The following is a 20,000-nucleotide window of genomic DNA, read 5'->3' on the forward strand; positions in this document are numbered from 1 at the left end:
AAAACTGTTGAATACACACTACTTGAGAGTGGGTTTAAAGTTAGTCTTTTCTTTTGCCCCCTGGCAGAGATTATAAGAACACATTTTAAAGCTTTTCTTCTTCCCCCACCCCCACCCCTTCCTCATCACCACTTCTACCTGCAACGCCTGACTCGGAGACAAACAAACAAGTTAGATGTTCAAACCAACTCCCCGACAGCGGAAGCGGGGCGCGGGGGGCATCGCCGGCCAGGTTCTGCCCCAGCGCTGCTGCAGCCGCCGTACCAGCGTGGTACAGGCACCAGTGGGGTCTGACCCACCGCACCAGCCTGGAAGGATGGGCTAAAAAACGTCTTCCATATATAGTTTTAAATATGGTAAGGCTCTTTCAACCTATTTGTTTATTAAGGCAATAAAAGTCGGACTAATAATTTTAAAGCTGACACCTCTTAACAGTATCTCGCTAATTCAGCTCTGGTAGATGCTGATGTTGAGCAGTGTTTCTTCCAACTCTAGCGGCAGCTAAGCGAGCAATCTTCCCTTTTTCTTGCTCAAATCTACAGCCTACTCGTTATAACGCAGTACGTTTGGAGGATAGATACGAATTGTTGCACTGTTCATTGATTCCTACTAATGAGCCAGTCTAAACCAACACTGGCGCTAAGCAGCCCGTCTCTAAGCCCACAGATGATGCTTTGACTGGTTCTTTACGGGATTTCTGTGAGCCGCATCGTGGCGAGTAGCAAGAATTGACTATAACGACTTGGAGAGGAGAGTGTAGGATTTTTTGCACCTCTCTTGTTTTTGTGCTAGTCTTTGCGTAGCTTCTTAGACAGTGACAGGAATGATATGAAACGATTTCAAAGGGCCCGTATTTCCCGCTTGCTGCCTCGCGGGGCTAGCTAGAGGGCCGTTTCTCCAGGGTGCTTGACTCTATTTGCCATGGGGACGAGGAAAGACCTGCTCCCCTTTTTCCATCTCCCTGTGGTGCAGACCCCTCGGAGGGCCTTCGCACCTACTGCTGGAAGCCGGGCTGTGAGGGAGCGAGGGGTCAAGAAGGAGGAGAATGGATAGAGGGGGCTATGAAAGGGGTGGAGGGAAGCTGGAGTGGGAGAGGTGGGAGGAGGAAGCTTTCCTGCTCGGGCCGCTGTTCCCTGTCCTATGGAAAGCTGATCTCGGCCTCATACAGAGTTTCCTCAGCCCCCTGGCTCCACCTCACCCTGATGAGGAGATGTGAGTGAGAGGGGAGTCGGGAGCCGCTTCTCGCTCCTTTTCCATGAGACGCCAAGTCCCCAGCGGCTGTCATGTGATAGCAAGAGAGCAGGAACTGCGGGGGTCTCCCGACTCGGGCACCATTACAAAACCGCGCCGGAGCGCACAAGCCCCGCCACAGCGACGGCGGTCGCCGCCCCGCTCACCTCCTCTCCCCGCCGACTCCCGGCGCTCGCCTCTGCCGCAAACTTTTAAGGGGACACTGGACTGAGCGGTGAGAGGGATGTTTTTAATTCCTTCTTGCCCGTCTCTGCAGAGGTCCAAGGTAATTTCATGCTGTCGAGCCCTTGGCGCCTGAGGAGCATCAACTCCAGCCGAGTGTGCCAGGCGGCAGGGGGGAAGCCCGGGAGACTCAGACGCCTCCAGGAGAAAAGCGGGACGCCAGCGGGGGCCGGGACCCCCCTCTGGCACGTAGTCCCCGAGACCCCACGGCCTGGGCGGCATCTGTCTCTCCCGCAAGCTGAGGGGCGGCGAGGCAAGCGCCCCAAGGGGAGAGGCTGCCGGAGGGAGCGGTGCACCGAGCTCGCTGGCCGGCCACGGGGCGGTCGCTGTCGCGTGTGGCCCGGGCCGGCGGCGCCCAGGATGTAGAAGTGGCGGCGGGGCAGGGCAGTGAAGTCCCCGGATCCCAAGTCCGCCGTGCGCGGCAGTGAGCGGTGCCCAACCCGGAGCGGCGGGATCGTGCGGCCGCGGGAGTGCTGTGGCGGGGCGGCGATGCCCAGGCCGGGGAAGAGTTCGTACAGCGACCAGAAGCCACCATACTCTTATATCTCCCTGACGGCCATGGCCATCCAGCACTCAGCCGAGAAGATGCTGCCCCTGAGCGACATCTACAAGTTCATTATGGAGCGCTTCCCTTACTACCGGGAGCACACCCAGCGTTGGCAGAACTCCCTCCGCCACAACCTCTCCTTCAATGATTGCTTCATCAAGATCCCGCGGAGACCCGACCAGCCGGGCAAAGGCAGCTTTTGGGCGTTGCACCCGGACTGCGGGGACATGTTTGAGAACGGCAGCTTCCTCCGCCGCCGCAAGCGCTTCAAGGTCCTGCGCCCCGAGCATCACCTGCCCGGCGGCGGCGGCGGGGCGGGCGGCGGGGCGGGCGGCGGCGGTCCCGGCAAGCCCCCGGTGCCCACCTCGCACATGGTGCACTACTTCCATCCGCACCCACCGCCGCCGCCTCCCCCGGGCAAAGTGCCGGGGCTGGCGGGCTCCGACGCGGCCGTGGCTGCGGCCGCGGCCGCTGCCGCGGTGGGAAGACTGCCGCAGTTCTCGCCCTATGGGAGTAGCCAGCCCTCGGGCTTCAAGCATCCCTTCGCCATCGAAAACATCATCGGCAGAGATTACAAAGGTGTGCTGCAAGCCGGCGGGCTGCCGCTGGCCTCGGTGATGCACCACCTGGGCTACCCGGTGCCCAGCCAGCTTAGCAGCGTGGTGAGCTCCGTGTGGCCGCACGTGGGGGTGATGGACTCCGTGGCCGGTGTACCCGTGTCCCCCGACTACGGACCCTTCGGCATGCCCGTGAAGGCGCTCTGCCACCCGCCGGCACAGACCATGCCCGCCGTCCCGGTGCCCATCAAACCGGCGCCGGCGTTGCCCGCTGCCTCGGCCATCCCTGCTCTCACGGTCGCCGCCTCGCAGATCTGCCCCGCCGCTTCCCCGGCTGCTGCATCGCTGCTGGAACAGACCGCGAGCAACAACCCCGAGGGCAAGAGCTCCCTCCACTCCGTCCTGGTGCACTCCTAAAGAGCAGGGGGTCGGGGGGAGAGAGGTCCCCAGGCTCCCGGAGAGAGGACAGGGAGATTCAGGGCATGCGTGCAGAAACCCCATCGATCTCTTGACTATACCCCTGCTGGTGTCTGTGTCTATATCGTGTACGATCAGATTGTTTGAGAGCCAGGTCGCAGGTAAGATCTTTTATCGTCGTTAAATGTCATTAGTGGAGGAGAGGCGATGTGAAAAATCACAGCCGAGGCCAAAGGGGCTGGCTTGGAGGAAAGGGCCGAGAGCGAAGCTCTCCCTTCCACCCCGCCGGCCTGAGGCCCGGGGCGGCCATGCAGCCTGGGCTCCCCGCCGAGCCCCTATCCCGGGGCAGTCACCCCGGAGGCCCCACGAAACCCGAGCTCGAGGGAGAGGTGCTGCAGTCGGCCGGCGACTGGGGAGAGCAGAAGGATAAAGCCTCTGCTGAAGTCTCCCTCTTCCACGAGAGACAGGAAACCTCTGCTCCACCGCCCTGTAGATCTTGCTACGAAAGAGGTGGGCAAAGGGGTTACCTTAGGCTCTGGCGAGCTCCGGAGAGAGTAAGGAGAGTACTCGTTAAACAGCTCGATTAAGTAGTGGGAATTTAAGTGACAACGGCATTGACGGCGAAGGGTTTCTCTACTAACGATCACTTGCGTTTCCCCTTCACACTTTCATAATCCATCCTATAGTACCTTAGGAGGGACTGAAGCATGACCTGGCCTCTCAAACTGTGTGTGAGTGTCCGAATTCCCTAGTTTCTCATTAAAATAAGACGAGCCCGGAGAATCGTAGATTGTGCTTTTCACATCACCTTTCACCGCTCACAGACACCACTATTTTGAATGTGTTGCTTGGCGTTTCTTCCACGTAAATGTGAACACAAAAACCTGCGGGGGAAGGGGGAGGGCGGGGAGTGAAAGAGGTGGGGGAAAGTGGGGGGAAACAACAGGAAAATGGTTAAAAAGTTATTCAGGAAAAGCACTTTACTGAAAACAACCTTCCGACAGACGAGAAGTCTGTGCAGAGGGATCAGAAGTCGGATATCACAAGTCAGAGAGCGACGTGATGGGCTAATGATTCCCGGCTGGTTTGTGTGTGATTGCTGCCGTACACTGTCTGCCCTGCTGTACACCAATGCTCATTAAAGCCAATCCATCCATTTGCTTCTGCTGGTGCTGCTATTTAAAATACTCGCCTTTCACATTGGTTAAGAAACGTGTGCTGGTAGCATACGTTTTTGCTCCCTCTCCCCAAAATGACAGAAGCATCCAAAAGTTTTCTCGGCGGCAAGACAAGGGGAAGAAAGGGAAAGAAACCTCTTACAGGTAAATTGCCTGCTACGGAGGCACTGCCCGCAGCTCACGGGCGAAGAGCCGGCGTTCAGGCGTGAGAAGAGGGCACCGGCTCGGAACCCGATCCCACTGAAGGCAGTTGTAGTTTTGCCAGTTTCAGTGTGCGCTGGATCGCACCTGCTTCCTGGGTGTTATCCCCTCATGCCGGCGCACCTACTGCGGCCCGAGACACCAGGTCACAGTCCCCGCCCCTGGGGAAGGACATCTTGGTGCCACAGAAATTTGCTAAGAAAAGTGCCGTCTGTCCAAAGTTTTCCCCACACACACTTGTGGGGTCTGCTCGACCACTTGAAATTCCCCTAGAACTGTTGAATTTCCAGTTGTTCTCTCTGCTCTAGGCGGGTTTGCACCTTAATTTCAAAAATTATAGAATTCCTATCGCCTAAAAAGTACTACTAATAATGTTATGCTAATTAGACACATATCAGTATCATGGTTTGTGAATCAGTCTGGAAGGGGAATTGCCTCTAAAGTATTGCAACCAGATAAACTGAAACAAAAGAAATTATTAAAAAAAACCCAAACAAACAAACAAAAGACAAAGAAAAAAGAAAAAGTGCTTCACATTTTCTTTATTCTGTTGTTTTCCATGTTAGGCAGGGATCCAATTTGATATTTCCACTGCTAAAACCAGGTTGCTCATAAAAAAAACAGTCTGCCAAATAAACCATGAATAGCCCTAGTCGTATATGTATTTAAATATATTCCACTGTTCTTGATGTAACTGCTATGTAGGACTCCAAAGCACATCTTAAGGAATCTGAGTTTTCCCCTTACATCAGTCAAAGGGGTTAGAGGGATGGAGAATCTGGAACAGTGGAAGAGGTAATCCTCCTGGGAGTTATTCAAATGGTTCTGGTCAGTTTTAAGATTCTGAATTACCTTCTAAATTTCTTTGCGGGAAAACTTTTTGGTGTGAGGAGGCCTGTCTGGCTGCCGCGGCGACGTGTAAGCAGAGGCTTCCGCCGCCTTCGCCCCCGGGCAGTCGGGGCAGGTGTCGCGACAACAGAGGCTGCAGGGCGCCCGGCGCACGGGGCTATCGCGACGGGAGGAAGCCTCTGGTCGGAAACTGAGGGCCGGGCCCTCGCCCATCGCCCAGGGGGACACTCCGGGACGGCGGGGTACACGGGGATTTGTGGGGTACCCAGCGAATTGTGGGGGTGCACAGCAATTTGCACACACGGGCGCTGTGCAGCAGGTTTTCCCCACCACAGGGGCTTTGGGGCGTGGGGAGTTTAGCCCATGAGTCACTCGCCCAGATGGCCTAGCATGACTCCCAATGCGGTGCCCTACACTTTGTAAGAACTAAAGATGGTGATATTTTCTGTAGCTTGTACAGTGAAAATTTTAGGGGGTTAGAACCTGTTAATTTCAGATTATCAGAGGGGAGGGAAAATTAACTATTCAAGTAGTATTTTTAAAATAATTTATACATCTATTTTTCCTTATTCTTATGTACTTCATCTCTAAACATAGCCTTTGTAATGTTACACAGATTTTGTAACAACAACCAACAATCCAAATACATAAAAAAACCCAATCCCAGTGCTGCTTAAAGCCAGATGATAGTCCAAAATGTAGAGAAATTAAATAGTACAATTTCCTCCAAAATGAAAAGCAGGTGTAAACTGGTGAAGGGTAAGATTTTTCACTTGACAAATAAGATAGGGAAGCAGCCTTTTGTCAGCTACTGGATTTTGTCTGTCTGCTATACCAGTACCCCTCATGCAGAAACAGTTCTTCTTCAGATTAAAGTGCACATGTGCTCTGCACAGAAAAGGCACCTGAGTCTTTACTGAGGTGGGTACAGGGTGTGTGTTTGGAAGTAGAAGACACAGATGCAAGGAGGAGAAGCAAGCTTAATCTTCATATCATCAGACTGCCAAAGGTAGAGAGGTAAAATTTAGTACTAGAAGAATGGGGGCCTAAGAAAAGGCATTCATCCCACCGCAGTATGCTTCTGGTTTACTGTGGCTAGCTAATATAGTGATTGTTATTTCTACCTATGGGAAACTATTCCTAACCAAGGCATTGCTTTGTGTATTTTAAGTCCATAGGGCATGCAAATCAAGAAAGAAAAGCAAATGCAGTAAGACTCTTAGAATTAATGTGGCTTATGGTCTAAATATGATAGCAGTGTTTCAGTGGCTATGTTCTGATCTCAGTGATACCTGCTATACTATAGCAACCAGAGTTATAACTGAAATTCTGGACTCCATTGATCCAATTCTGAAGTCTCCCTCACAAAAATTGATACAGCATATCTGCTTGGAATTTTGCTGCTGCTGCTTGTGGTATCAGATTTTTCTCTTTATTGTAAGACTTTATTTTAAATCATTATCCTTCAAGTCTGTTTTAAGATACAGCCATCCCTGTAAGTGCTGGAAATATGTAATAGTTTTGGTTTTGAAAAGTAGATTTTCACCTCAGCTTCTGGAGTTTTGCTGAATATATGGTCAGATTAACCATCTTTAGTTAGACAAACCAGGTTTAATTTTAGATATCTATTGATAAAGACAAAAAATTACAGCCTACAGGCCCATATTCTGGATATATATAAGTATGTAACTTGTTTGTTTAAAGAATCAGTGATCCTGCCTCTTTGGTTATACAATGTGGTCACTAGCACAGCCCATGAAGAAAAGCCTAATAATTAGAGCACTCAGAACCCTGAAGGAAACAAGTTCAAGATTATTTCAAGTCAAAAGGATTCAAACTCACATCTGTATATGAAAAAAAGGTCAGCTGCAAAATGGCACATGGAGAGAGTTATGTTATACAGCAACAACCAATGTAAGGCCCATGAAGTGTCAAATAAGATGCAGGGCTGGGATGCTTCCCTACAAAGGCAGAGTCCACTGTAGAAAACAGATTATGGATGGAAAGAGGGAAGGAGGGATAGGAATAAATGCCAAATTTTCAAATCAGAGTGTCAAAGGGACGGGTGTTGGGTGTCCCAGGAATTCATAGTTGTGGTATGCAGAAGGTGACTTACAGTCAGGAAAGTGACAAATGTTTGCTAATATTAAATCATTCAGACTAACAAAAAACAATGGCCAAGAAATTGGGAATTGCTGAAAGACATGCACACTGAGTTACAGGATAATAAAATGGAAATTGAAATTCATTATTGACATATGCAAACTGCTATGCATGTGGAAAATAATTCTGGTTTTATATACATATCGATAGGTCATAAACTTTGGATTCTTAGGAAGTTACAGTAGCTAGCACTAAGAAAATGTTGGTTTATTAGTCATTACCTGTGAAAAAAGAAAGATTATTGGTGAAAGAACTGAGAACATAACAGAGAATACTATGTTCCTCTTTAAATCTAAAGGAAACAGGAATGCACCAGGGAGACCTGCGAGTTCCTCACACCTGAAATATACCTAAGATACATTAAAATGGTCAGGATACAGAGAGAATCAGATGTGATAATCAAAGGTACATCTTCCGAACCAGTAGCAATTCAATGGTCGAAAACTTTTCAGCATGGAAAGCAAGGACATAAAGAGATCTAAGACACAAATTTACAAAACTGTGAGACACCTGGAGAAGGAGGCTGAGGCACACTTGCTCATTCCTTCTCTTAATACCAGAACTGTGAATCTTCAGAAGGGTTCAAAGCAAACAGAAGGATAGGATACTTCACACAGCACACTACTGAATTCATTGTTCCAGGATGTTCTGGGTGTTAAGATTTTACATGCCTTTTAAGAACAAGTAGAAGATTCATGTAAGATCACTGAGAATTGATCCACAAAAACTCGCTATCTCTTGCTCAGATTTCCTATGCTAATAATATATTTCAGAAAGTATTGTGACATATTTTTCCTGTCCCACTCTTTCTAGAGCATTCATTACTTTTTGGAGACAGCACACTGGGATAGATGAACATTTGGGGTCACATATGACAATTGTTCTTAGTCAAAGAGGGGATCAGGATTTGTGACTTCCATTTGTAGCTAAGGGTACTGAATGAAAGCAATTCTTTAATGTGATTTCAGCGTACAACATATGAAAGCAGACTGGATGTATGCAGAGATGCATTTGCAAAGAATTCAAACTCAGAAGGCTTATGCATATGTTCTATATGAAAAATATTTTAAATGGTTCAGAAATGTACAAATTTCTCATTTCAAGGACAGTGCTGAATTGATTGGAATAATTTGCTTATTTTTTGGTGAAATTAATTTATACAATTAAAAAGTTTCTGCATGAGAGACTGAGCTCCTTTTTTATATTATGCCAGCATAATTGACACAGTAGGCCGCTTATAGGTACTGATTTAAATGATCTCTAAGATGGAGAAGCATCTCAGACACCTGTGTCCTGGCACTGTCATAGTGGCAAGTCTATGCCATGCATGTCCAAAGCACCCATGGTGTTCTAGGCATTGGCAGAAGTGTCAGTTTATTATTTTTGTCTCTATCTCCTTGTCTAGTTACAGGACCAGTGAAAAGAAACAGCTTTTTGAAGGAGGAAATAAACAAGTTCTGACAATGGAAAAAACAACTCTAGTACTGAGTTTCACAGAGCATTAAAAGATATGTTTTACTGCATTTGACATCCAGAATATACCATGGTATCTTGTAATATTTTCCTAGACTTAATACGGATGCTTAATCTACACTGGGAGAGGTAGTAATTTCCAATGAGATACAAGAATCTGTTTTTAAGGCAAAAGACCTGGGAGAAAGCTGTAAGTTCACACTGCATGGACTGTTTTTATTACGTATTGCTCATTAAAATAATTATTGAACCATAGATATTAATGGCACAATGATGGCCAGTGATACCCCAAATTTTACTGGCCAGTGTCATCTTAAAGCAGTCATTTGGAAAAGCAAAAACAGCTGGATATTTCTTATCAGCTAATCATGCACCTTACTGTCAAAAGGGAGGTTTTCGGTAGAACACTAGTGAGTAAATTATTAGGCAAAGAGGTCTTCCACAGGTAAGGGATGCTAATTTTTATTATCAGTCTTCAATTTGACAAAAAATAGGCTTTTAACTCTGTGTACTATACAACAAACTCCCAGTGGGGATCAGGTCTTTCTTTGAGGATGGTCTAAATAATTTGAAGTTCAATCAATTATTGATTCTGGATAGAAGTGCATAGAGAAAGAAGGAAAATGTATTTTCATGTATTGCTTGCACCACTGAACTGCTACTGGAAAATGATAATTTGCTGAAAAAAATATAAGAGAAACCTTTTAGTGTAATTGTAGTAGCCATTTGTGTTTTATGGAATTGTTGTTTTATGTGGGATGTGTGATTTGGATTTATCCTCTCCTAAGTCTTGAAATCAGGGTGTTTTTAATCCCTGTGTGGTCTTTTGACTGTGCTTGGTATGAATTTGTATCATAACCGATTAGTAAATACGCAAATTATTGTGATACTTCATATGCTTAATAAAATATATGGTTGAAACTGGTAGGTGCTTACATCTTTTTAAACTGATTATTACTGACTGATTATTAAAAGCTTTCCTGGTGTATATAGAAAAAAATGCAATGCAATATGCAACATCACAAGCTGATTATTACTGTATTTTTAGAATTGAATGGGACTGTTGGCATAAGACCTAGAAAGAGAATCAACTTATTGCTTCCTTAAGTATTTGTGATAGAGATAAAGAAAAAAACCATAAAAGGATGAGTATGACACATCTCCAAAGTGAGTTACACCAATTACACGAGTAAAACAGATAACAAGTGAATTGAGATCCTTACTAAGCCTCTGCCGTCTTTACATTATAGCTGTTTATAAGCTTTCTTAAAAATGAGAAATGCCCCGATTTATTTACCAACTTTCAACTTTGTTGAAAACAAACAAACAAACAAACATGTTGAAAGCATGGGCTTAAATTTGGGGCCAAAGTACATATTGCTGCATATTTTACATTTCAATATATTCACTGCTTTGTAAAGGTGTCTCTGTGTCACCAGCATATTTAATCTGCAAATCTCCAGACAAATAAAGAGAAAATATATGGACAAACATCAGTGTATTAGGCTGAGGAATTCTAAAGGAAAGAATAACAAATAATAAGCATAAAATGGGGTTAATATACCATGCAGGCATCGAATGCAAGCTCCCACAAAAAAACTCGATGCTTTTCTCTGGTAACCAATTTTTAGTGAAAATACAGGCAGTGTAACAATCTGAATACTGAACAGAGCTTCAGTAAAGAGCTTGGTATGATGGTGCCTGGCAAATCATCAGTGTAAGTTGAGGAGGACTAGACCCTTGCACAAAGGTTGACTATAGACTGAAATAGCGTGAAATTAAGTAACATAAATGTATGCATTTTAAGTCGTGTAACAAAGATATCTGAGGAGACTTGCCAGATACAAGCAACTCAAAAGATTCCCTTTGAATGAAGGCCAAGAAAAAAATTGGAAGTTCTCATGGATCCATAATACCTTTAGCATACCTTTAGCTCTTCTTGTCACTTCCATTTTCTTCCTTACTTGCTCAGTACTTTTAAATTTTACTCCTCTATTTATTTACTACTCTGAGTTTTGTTCATTTCTTATTGTGAGCCCAGTTCCATGGTACCAACCTGTATTCTCTGAGTTTGATTTTCTCCTAATTTCTCCTGCAATATGAAATTCCCTATTTCTTGTGATATGGTATGGTTTTATGCCATTTTTTCAGTTACAGAAGCACTACAATTTTTTTCAGGGCAAAAATTTTTATAGGGAACTTAAGTCTGCTGTCAACAGATTCAATTTTCCAATGTGTCTGGGAAGCATCACAAGCATACATTTCTCCCAGGCAGGAATCAGAAAACTGTTGAATTCAACCACATTCCTCTGATAAGCTGAAATTTAAAGTTGGCTTTCTATTTAGACAGCCATGAAAAAAAGTGGGACCACACTAGTGGCAGTGATTCATTGTCATCAGAGAGGTATTTTTCTACGTTCCAGCAGTTTTCTGGTACTCCCAAAAGTGGTGAGTGGGGATTTTTTTGAATTAATGGCAGGAAAAGGCAGAAAGGCATTTGTCACTAGGGGCTGTTAAGAGCGTATCTTTCTCACACTAACATTTTTGCAAAGGCGGTAGCTGCAAGGCTCTACCAAGGTTTCACTCTCTTCTCCTGGGGAAAATTGCCTCTTTGGAACAACAGCCTGAACTTCTTCATTCTGACGTCAACAGTCCCTGCCTTGGGACTGTTGTGTGCCTTTTTAATTCAGAGCATTATAGTATCATTTACTGTTGCACAATTAATTTAAGAAAAACAAAATCTCTGGCACTTTTGTGTCACACAAGAAGGAAATGTTCAAGTCAAGAACTTGTCAACAAGCCTGTACCAGCACAGGCTGAAGTAAATCAATGCTGTCATACAGGTGAGAACATCCCAATTGCCCGTAAGATACTTTATTTTATTTATCAGTGTTACCAAAAATACTACAAGGTCAGTAAAGAGAATTTTCTTTTAATGGATCTCCCTTTCCTTTACTTACATTTTTTTCCCCAACAATGCGGTCACAAGAAAACCACCAGATTTGAAATGCCAAAAACTACACTAGAATCTAAGAATGCTGGACGTTTATGTACGAAGTTCCAAAGATTGACAATGCTTCATGAAATGTAATACTTCAATCTCAAAATTTTGGAAGGCCATTTTGGAATAATACTTAGACATGATATGTCAGAGGAATTAGAATCGGACGTGAATTGTCTAATTAGTGGAGAAAGATTCACAAGTAGTGCAGACATAAATTTGGGTCTCTCAAAGGATGAAAGGTGTGTTCAGTGACTTTTACTCCATCAAAATTAACAAGGCCACATTGAAGATGACTTACAAAATAAATCTTTGTTTCTGCTGCTGAAGATGTTTTAACTTTTCATGTTTCTTTGATTTTAAAATTTCTTATCAAATATTTAATAAGGATACTGGCATCGAGGTGATAATTCTCCCAGTAGCCACAAAAGACTAAGAGAAAGGGTTGTTTCATACAGTTTCCATTCATGTCTTTGGTGGATATAGTGGAAGGGAAGGATTCAATTATTTTGACCCAGTATAGCTGAGACATTCAGAGACTTCTTTATGGTACCAAAGCTTGTTAATACTGTTTTTATATGTACAGAAACTCTCCTTTCTAGCCCACCAGGCCAAATGAGGAAAACAGTGCAGTTTCTTAGGGAAAAGCACCATTATAACAAAAGAACAGGTAAAAAACAAACAAAAAAATCAAGCTGTAACATTTTAATTTCTTGGGAACTTGCAAGTCAGATGAGAAGTGAAGTACATTTTTTTCAGACTAGACACTCAGAGTGTCACAGGGTCCAGTCAAGATTGAGTTGGATATTTTCATGCTAGATAGAGTTCTGGAATATATAAATGCACTACTTCTGTACTTTACAGAGAACATAAAGAAAACCTGGCTTTACTTAGATAGCTGGTAGGTGAGACAGAGACTGTATCTAAGTCTCACAAATATTGGTTCAAGCCCCACCTGCAAGATGCTCTTCTCTTTCATAGGAACAGCCCTTCATTTTGAAACTTTTCTCCTAATTAAATTCCCAGAAATGGATAGATGGAAACAACTAAAGGTTTATGAAAGACATCATTGTGTTCATAAAACTCTGGTGTAGCTGCTGGTACCTGTCCTACTTGGAAGAAAGCAGTGATAAATATCCACTTGCACTCTCATGCAAATAACCTTTGGGTACCAGCACTTCCTCAGAGACGGTCAGAATTCAGGCAGGTTTCCTCTTTCCTTTGAGTCCTATCTGAGCCAAATATTTTAATTTTATTACTGAGCTAAGCTAGATAATCAGGTCTTCTCGTCCCTTTGAGCTCTGTGGTTTCTAATTAGCATGATCCCTTTTCCAAGTGCAATGAGCTTTGGCTCCTCGGAAGAACTGCCTTATTTTGCCTTGAGGTCCTGATGCTTGCAGATGGCAGTGCCCAGCCCCAAATATGGATTTATGGATAGACGTCAGATTTCTGTTGCTTTGAACCTAACCCATTTAGGCAGCTGCTTTCAGCTCTAGAACAGACACTACTCAGTTCTTCTTGGTCATGCTGCCATACATAGCAGTGATAAAACCCAGGAAAATAGGGGCATGAAAGTTTCATGGAAGACGTAAAGGATGCTGAGAGCTTGTTAAATATTCTATCAGGGTCTCATTCTAAGAATTTCCATTAATTGCTTTGTCATCAAAATGCTTAGGGGGACCCTAATGATCACAAAGGATTCAGCTGGACCACCCAGAGCTGCAAATGGGAAAAGAAGCCTCAAGGGCCTCTTGTAGGATTAAAGTTACTCCCACTCTAGCATCTTGAAAATATTCTATGAGCGGCCTTCCCACCATCATCGAGCAATGAAAACCTTTCTTTGTACTTATCCAATCACTTTAGCACCACTGTGCTGCCTGAAAGCCAGACCGGAAGAAAATATTCACCTGTAAGGCTGACTTGACAGAAGTGTTATGTCATAGCAGTAAAACCATTGGAAAACACATCCTAATGGTTTCTGTACGCTGGTGAGATCTAATTAATATGCTACCTACCTACAGAATTAGCATTTATTTGCATGTCCTGAATCATGAAGAAACATTCTGTGTCTGTCAGGGACTAATTTAGTGAAGATGCTAATGATGGCCTTCCATTAATCTTGCAGTAATAAAGCCTCCCATTCAACAGGAGTATCCAATCTTAAAACTTTTACAAATGAAAAGGACAGGATGAATTTAGTGACTTAAACTCATTAGGAAAAAGGAGAAATGACCTCACAATGTAAAAAATAAGGCAGGGAGCCGGGGAATTGGCAGTAGAAGTTACGTGTAGCTGGATACAACTATAAAAGAAAGAAATTAAACATATTATAGCCATCAAAATATGTAGCTAAATGGATTGTACATATAAAGCCAGTAAAAGATCAGATTTTTGAAAAAGAGAATTCTGTTTTCCATCATAATTCAAATTAAGTGAAACATATCTGTTCCAATACTTCTATAATAACATAGCCATTTGTCTGGAAACATGTACATAAGAGAGATAAAAAGTACTAATATAATAAATAAATTATTTTAAAGTTGTGGTCAATACACCACTGAGAAATCTTCCCCCAACAACGGAGTAGAACTGAATATGATAAAACTGTTGTAAATTGTCTGATGCTGGAATTGAGGCTGTGATGAATATAAGGCATATGGTCTATTAGTTTTTATGTGGTTTGTTGCATCTGATTGTCCATAGTTATGAACTGAAAACCTGCTATGTAACTCTTCTGTTAGTGAATATGTGTAAAAAACTGAATATGCAGGGCAAAGAGATGACCATATGGCAAGATCATAGACTGTACAAAAGGCAAACACATTTTCTTTAGTATCTGATGTCCATTAAATTGTACAGCAATTGGCTTGCATTTTAACCTGGACAATTGCACTTGCTTTGGCCTGTTGAGAGACTGTTCAAGATCATGACAGTTGCTTCACTGTTACAAGAGTAAGAACAATTAATGACATGTTTTGGAGATGCTCACATTAAAACAAAAGTCTTCTTTATGAAGCATTGAAAATGTACATTTTTATGAGGTAAAAGTTTCCATTGACCTCAATTTTTAGAGAAGATCATTTCACCACATGAGAGAATATTTAAATGTAAGAAGAATCCCTCACAGAGAGGGACAAGTTTCTAAGTACAAAAATGTGATAATTTTGCCCTACATCTTAAATCCTTCTGTAATTCATAGGCAGAGGATTGCTTTATTACATGCAGAGACACCAACAATGTATGGTGACAGTGTACTCTTAGATGACCTTGTACTTTAGTATTCCCTTCTTGATTCCTCATGTATCATGAAGTAGATTTCCCTATAAGTAGGTGAAACAGGTTAAATTCTCATTAAAGGCCAATCCAGCCACAGGCATATTAGCATTCTTCAATTAAAAGAAAGACTTAACAAACTAATTGACAGGACAAAGCTTTTAAAGCCTACATACAATCTCTTAGCACATTTAGGAAGATTATGGTTTAATGTACAACTCTTTGGCTTTTCTGAAATAACTTCAGTGCCTTGCCAAAACCTTCCCCCTTCCTGCACCTGGACCCAAGCCCATTGTGCTTTAAGGAGGGTTATTTTGGCTTGAAGAGAAGAGGACTTTCATGACTTCAAACATGGACATTAGATCAAGTTTTTATCTTCTCACATAATCCTGTCTTTGATGTCACCAGGCTGAGGCCTCTTGGAATAGAAAGAGAAAACTGTGAAAAGAGGCCCATTTAATTTATACATTTAAGTGCCGCTGTTCTAATTCACCAGAGTAGCATTTTCATTGTTTTCTGCTTTGCATCCTAAAGGCAGGCTTACACCAAGCAATTATGAATGGCTCTTCTGAACAAATAATTGAAATTCACTAGTTGTGGGATATGGTTAAACAATGTCAGGATTGGAGATGTGAGGTCAAATATATTCCCATTGGCACAACCGAAGTTACAAGCCACTCTTTTCACTTGCCTTGAAGGATGAGTATTTGTAATCACTTGTTTTAACATCAGCTAATCAGGTAAGCTGCATGATACAAAGAGCAAACATGAAAATGATATTTTGCATTTGCCTTCAGTCCAGAACAGTTGTCTTGAGTTAAAATAACAAATCCTGAGAAAGTGGTATGGAAGAATGCTTTGCAGCATGAAGACTATCTGATGAGAATTAAGCTGGTAAAGATACACAACATTTACAAAACCCTCCTCTTGAAACTGCAGTAAGGAGACAGCTGTAAAAATAGCAATTGATTCTATGTGCAAACACCTCTGCTGAATAATTCCACCAAGTTATTGGTGGAGCAATGGCTCTGTAATTGATTATCCTTCCTTTACCTAAAAAAAAACCACCTGAGGGATTGTGAGACATTATTTCTGCATAGTTTACCTTGTAAAGCCAATAATTTAGTCTTTCACAGAACAACTAGCCCCAAAATATCCACAAAGAAATTACCCACATTATTTTCTAGTTAATTTTGTAATGTACATTACAAAACAGTGGACTTTTGTACGTATCAGAAGAAAATAAAAACTCTGCGTGCGTGTGCATGTGGACAATGGAAGTGTACTGCAGAAACAAAAATCATGACATAAAACACATTATCAAGATGAAAATTGAATAGACAGGTCTTTTTGTTTCATGGACTCACTAAAGGAGTGGATTCACTAGAAAAAAACCAGGATAATCCAAATGTAAAATGTATACACCTTCATGATTCAGAGATATTTATGCGTATCATTGCCATGAGCCAAAAACTTCCCCTTTCAACAAAATAAAATATACAGGATAAAATTTACATATTGTTTTTTGCCTTACCAAAGGCATTGTGCCTGTTTCACAAAAATACACTTGGTCCAAAGCAAAGTACTGCTAATTCAAGCCATTCGAAACTCAAAAACTCTCTCCCCCACAACTACCAAATCTTTCTCTTTGCCTTTTGAAAATATGAACTGCCAAGTTCAGTCCTTCTTTTTAACAACAAAGCTAAAACTTATTTCTCTTTGAAACACTATCTGATATGGATCATATTTACAATCTCATTAATTTGAGAGAACAGAATCTATAAAGGTACCCATTACCATTACTGGAATTTTTATACTGCTGCTTCTACTACCACTTCTCACCACTGCAGTCCCAAACTTAACCATATGTTTAAACATCATGTAGACTAAAGCTTCACACTGACAGTGAGTTTGAAGCAGAAAATCTTAATTTTTCATATAACTCTTTCCTCCAGTATTTGACATCTATTTTATATCATCAGCACAAATAAATGTTATCTATAGACTCTCATCCATGACACAATTACATATTATTTCCCATTTTACAGTGCCTTTTATGGCTATTAAAGTGTATTTCAAGAGACATGTTCTTTATTTTTTTTTCTGCTTTCTAGAGTGAGGTTAACAGGAGTTATACTCTAATTTATGTTTATTAGTGGGTTATGATTCTGACTGCATCCCCATGAGAAACATTACTGACTTCCACAAGTACCTTTCTGATGATCATAAAACAAATATTGAACAATGAGGAAAGCCTAAAAAACCCCAACAACCCCCACGCCACTGGAACCCAACCAAAGAAACCCCAACCCACAAAAAAAAGCTATCTAAAATTGAGGAATGTCTGTCTAAATACAACCTAGATTCTATGCTGTGTCACTTTCTGTAATCTTTTTTGCTGCTGTGGTTTTAGATGTAAGAATTATATTGGAGCACCGTCCCATCTGTGCCAGTCTACGCCACCAATTCCAAGACTTTTGGAACAGAAGGTTAAAAAAATTCCCTACAGTAGTCAGAATAAATAAAACTCTGGGCAAAGAAATGTCATATCTCTGCTGCTGTTCTTACTGACATCAGTCCCACTGACTTCACCAGGAGCTGGATCAGTCTTTTGTTTTGGTGAAAAACTCTAGACCTGCCAGTTCTTTATGCAGGGTTGCTCATACGTTCTGCATTTCTGGCACACAGTCACAATTGCCTAGGGATTGACCATATTTAAGTACATTAGCCACTCAGGATAAGGAGTAGAAATATCCGTTCTCAGCAGGTATAGGAAAACATTAGTATCAGCATTATATTAGTTCATTAGACTATCCAACATCATGTTAAGAAAACAATATAAATATTGTATATAGAGATACAGTTTATTTAATTGTAATATATGTGATTTCATGAAATCATTTGATTAAACAGTAGAATCAAAATTTCTGCAGGTACTGTAACACTACAATACTTGTGAGTGCTACTAGTGGCTGGAAACCACTTCAGAGTGGTCCAAGGTCTGCACTTCGTCACACATGGATGGCTGTCCAGGGAATGTATGAGTGGATGGCAGAAAACATCCTGTCTTCTGAATTTTCCTCTGAGCAGAGGAGCAGAACTGGGAACTGCTAGTGCCTCCAGACTGCCTCCTTTCCCTCTTAATGGGTGAAACTGTCACTTGTTTCTTGGCCTCAGGAGGACTGTTTGTTTCTGCCACATGCCCTGGCTGCTAGGAGATGGTGTTAACAATATAACCCAGTTTGGAAATCTTTTGTCTAGTGGGGAAGAGGTTTTGGGTCACGGTTTCTATGCACATAAAAAAAAGGAGCAAAGTCCTTAAAGATGGAAAGTGTTAGTACTGAGCACTTTGCTGTGTCCCTTCATCTGGCTGGCCTAATTTCTAGCCAACAAAGTTTTAGTCAACTAGGGAACATCTTAGTGCTATATGTAGCAGGGGACAGCTAATAAACAGCATGTTCTATGAAGACAAGACATTTCACTCGCCTTAAACAGGAATCCGTCTTGTGCAGCCTGAGTAAATGCTGTATCATGGAGCTGTTGGAAACCAGGACGCACACTACCTCCAGCCACAGAATAAAGAAATGGAGTTTGACACTTAGTCAACACTGGCTCTGTTAGGTATCTTACAGACTTTGATGTATCTCATTATAAAGCAAGTATTTTCTGTGGGGGTGCCAGACAGCTAAATCCAGGGCTCTGGATTCTGCTACCTGACCTAGGCATACTCATTTTTCTGTGAAGCTAATCCTGCCTATGTATATTTAAATAATACTGAAATACTTATACCTTGCCATAATTCACTCCATGCTCTTTTTCTTCCAGTATACACAGAGATAAATAAAGAGATGCAGTTAGAAGTCATAATACCAGTAAATATTGAGCAGAAAATCAGTAGTCCTATTTGGGTGAGGACTGAAAAGTTAGGCTGCAGTTATCCAGTCATATTTTTCTCACTTTGTGCTATTTATTTATGACATGAAAAATCACCTACATCCAAGTATGAGTATACTGGTGGAGCATACAGGAATTATCACTTCCAGCAGTTCTTCCAATACAACAAAACTCACCTCTGCAGCTGTAGTTGCTGGAACCTTCTTTAAAATTCATTTATCTCTGTCCTTCCATCCAGTTACACAGTAGGTCAGTACTAGATCAGTAAGGGCAATCTATACTTTTCAGAACGTTGATTCATGACCTTTTAAAGTGATTTATTTGAAGACAAAATATGGTACACAGGGTCATTAGATGCTTAGATGGCAGCTCATGCCTATCTTACACAATTATAAGTGGCTAAAGTAAATGTTATCAAGGGAGAGTTTGACCCCAGGAAATTATTTCTTTCTGACTTGCAATCACCCTTAGGACTGTATATTTTCTGAACTGTCCTTGACTAACATTAGAGTCAGAATTCTTTTACATAAGTTATTACAAAGGAGAGATCTTACATCTTACAAACAGAATAAGGTGGATGCACTAATGATGTTTGTTTATCTTTTGAAAACGCTTCTTAGCATAATGTTCATCACATTTCCATAAAAGCAGAGTGGTGATGATGTGATCAGATAGTTAAGATACTTTGTCATTAAAATGATTCTATGAATAGGATAAATAATGACAACTGGATACCTGAGAGAGCCTTGATCTGAAAAGTCTGTTACCTATCTACAGATATCAGAAGGGGCATAATAATAGATAAACTGCATAGCATTCATACAAATAAAATATATCTATATAGTTATTTAAAAATGTAAAATTAAAACTGATTAAAAACTGCCATAAACCAAATTTGCCAAAGTGAGTTCTAGAGGTTATATGAATGTGGGTAGAGTTTTCACAGGCAGGGAGATATACTTGTGACTGGGAAG

The 20,000-nt window shown here is 42.2% G+C and overlaps 1 protein-coding gene across 1 annotated transcript; it reads left to right on the plus strand.

Moving 5' to 3' along the window:
- Nucleotides 1–1,962: 1,962 nt before the first annotated feature.
- On the plus strand, nt 1,963–2,994 carry FOXB2 (forkhead box B2; the record flags this gene model as incomplete). The annotated part of the gene is made up of 1 exon (XM_082300884.1): nt 1,963–2,994. The coding sequence occupies one exon, from the start codon at nt 1,963–1,965 to the stop codon at nt 2,992–2,994; it is 1,032 nt and encodes a 343-aa protein (XP_082157010.1).
- Between the last annotated feature and the right edge of the window lie 17,006 nt (nt 2,995–20,000).

This window comes from Coloeus monedula (genome assembly GCF_965178545.1).
Source record: "Coloeus monedula genome assembly, chromosome: Z".
Classification (NCBI taxonomy): Eukaryota; Metazoa; Chordata; class Aves; order Passeriformes; family Corvidae; genus Coloeus; species Coloeus monedula.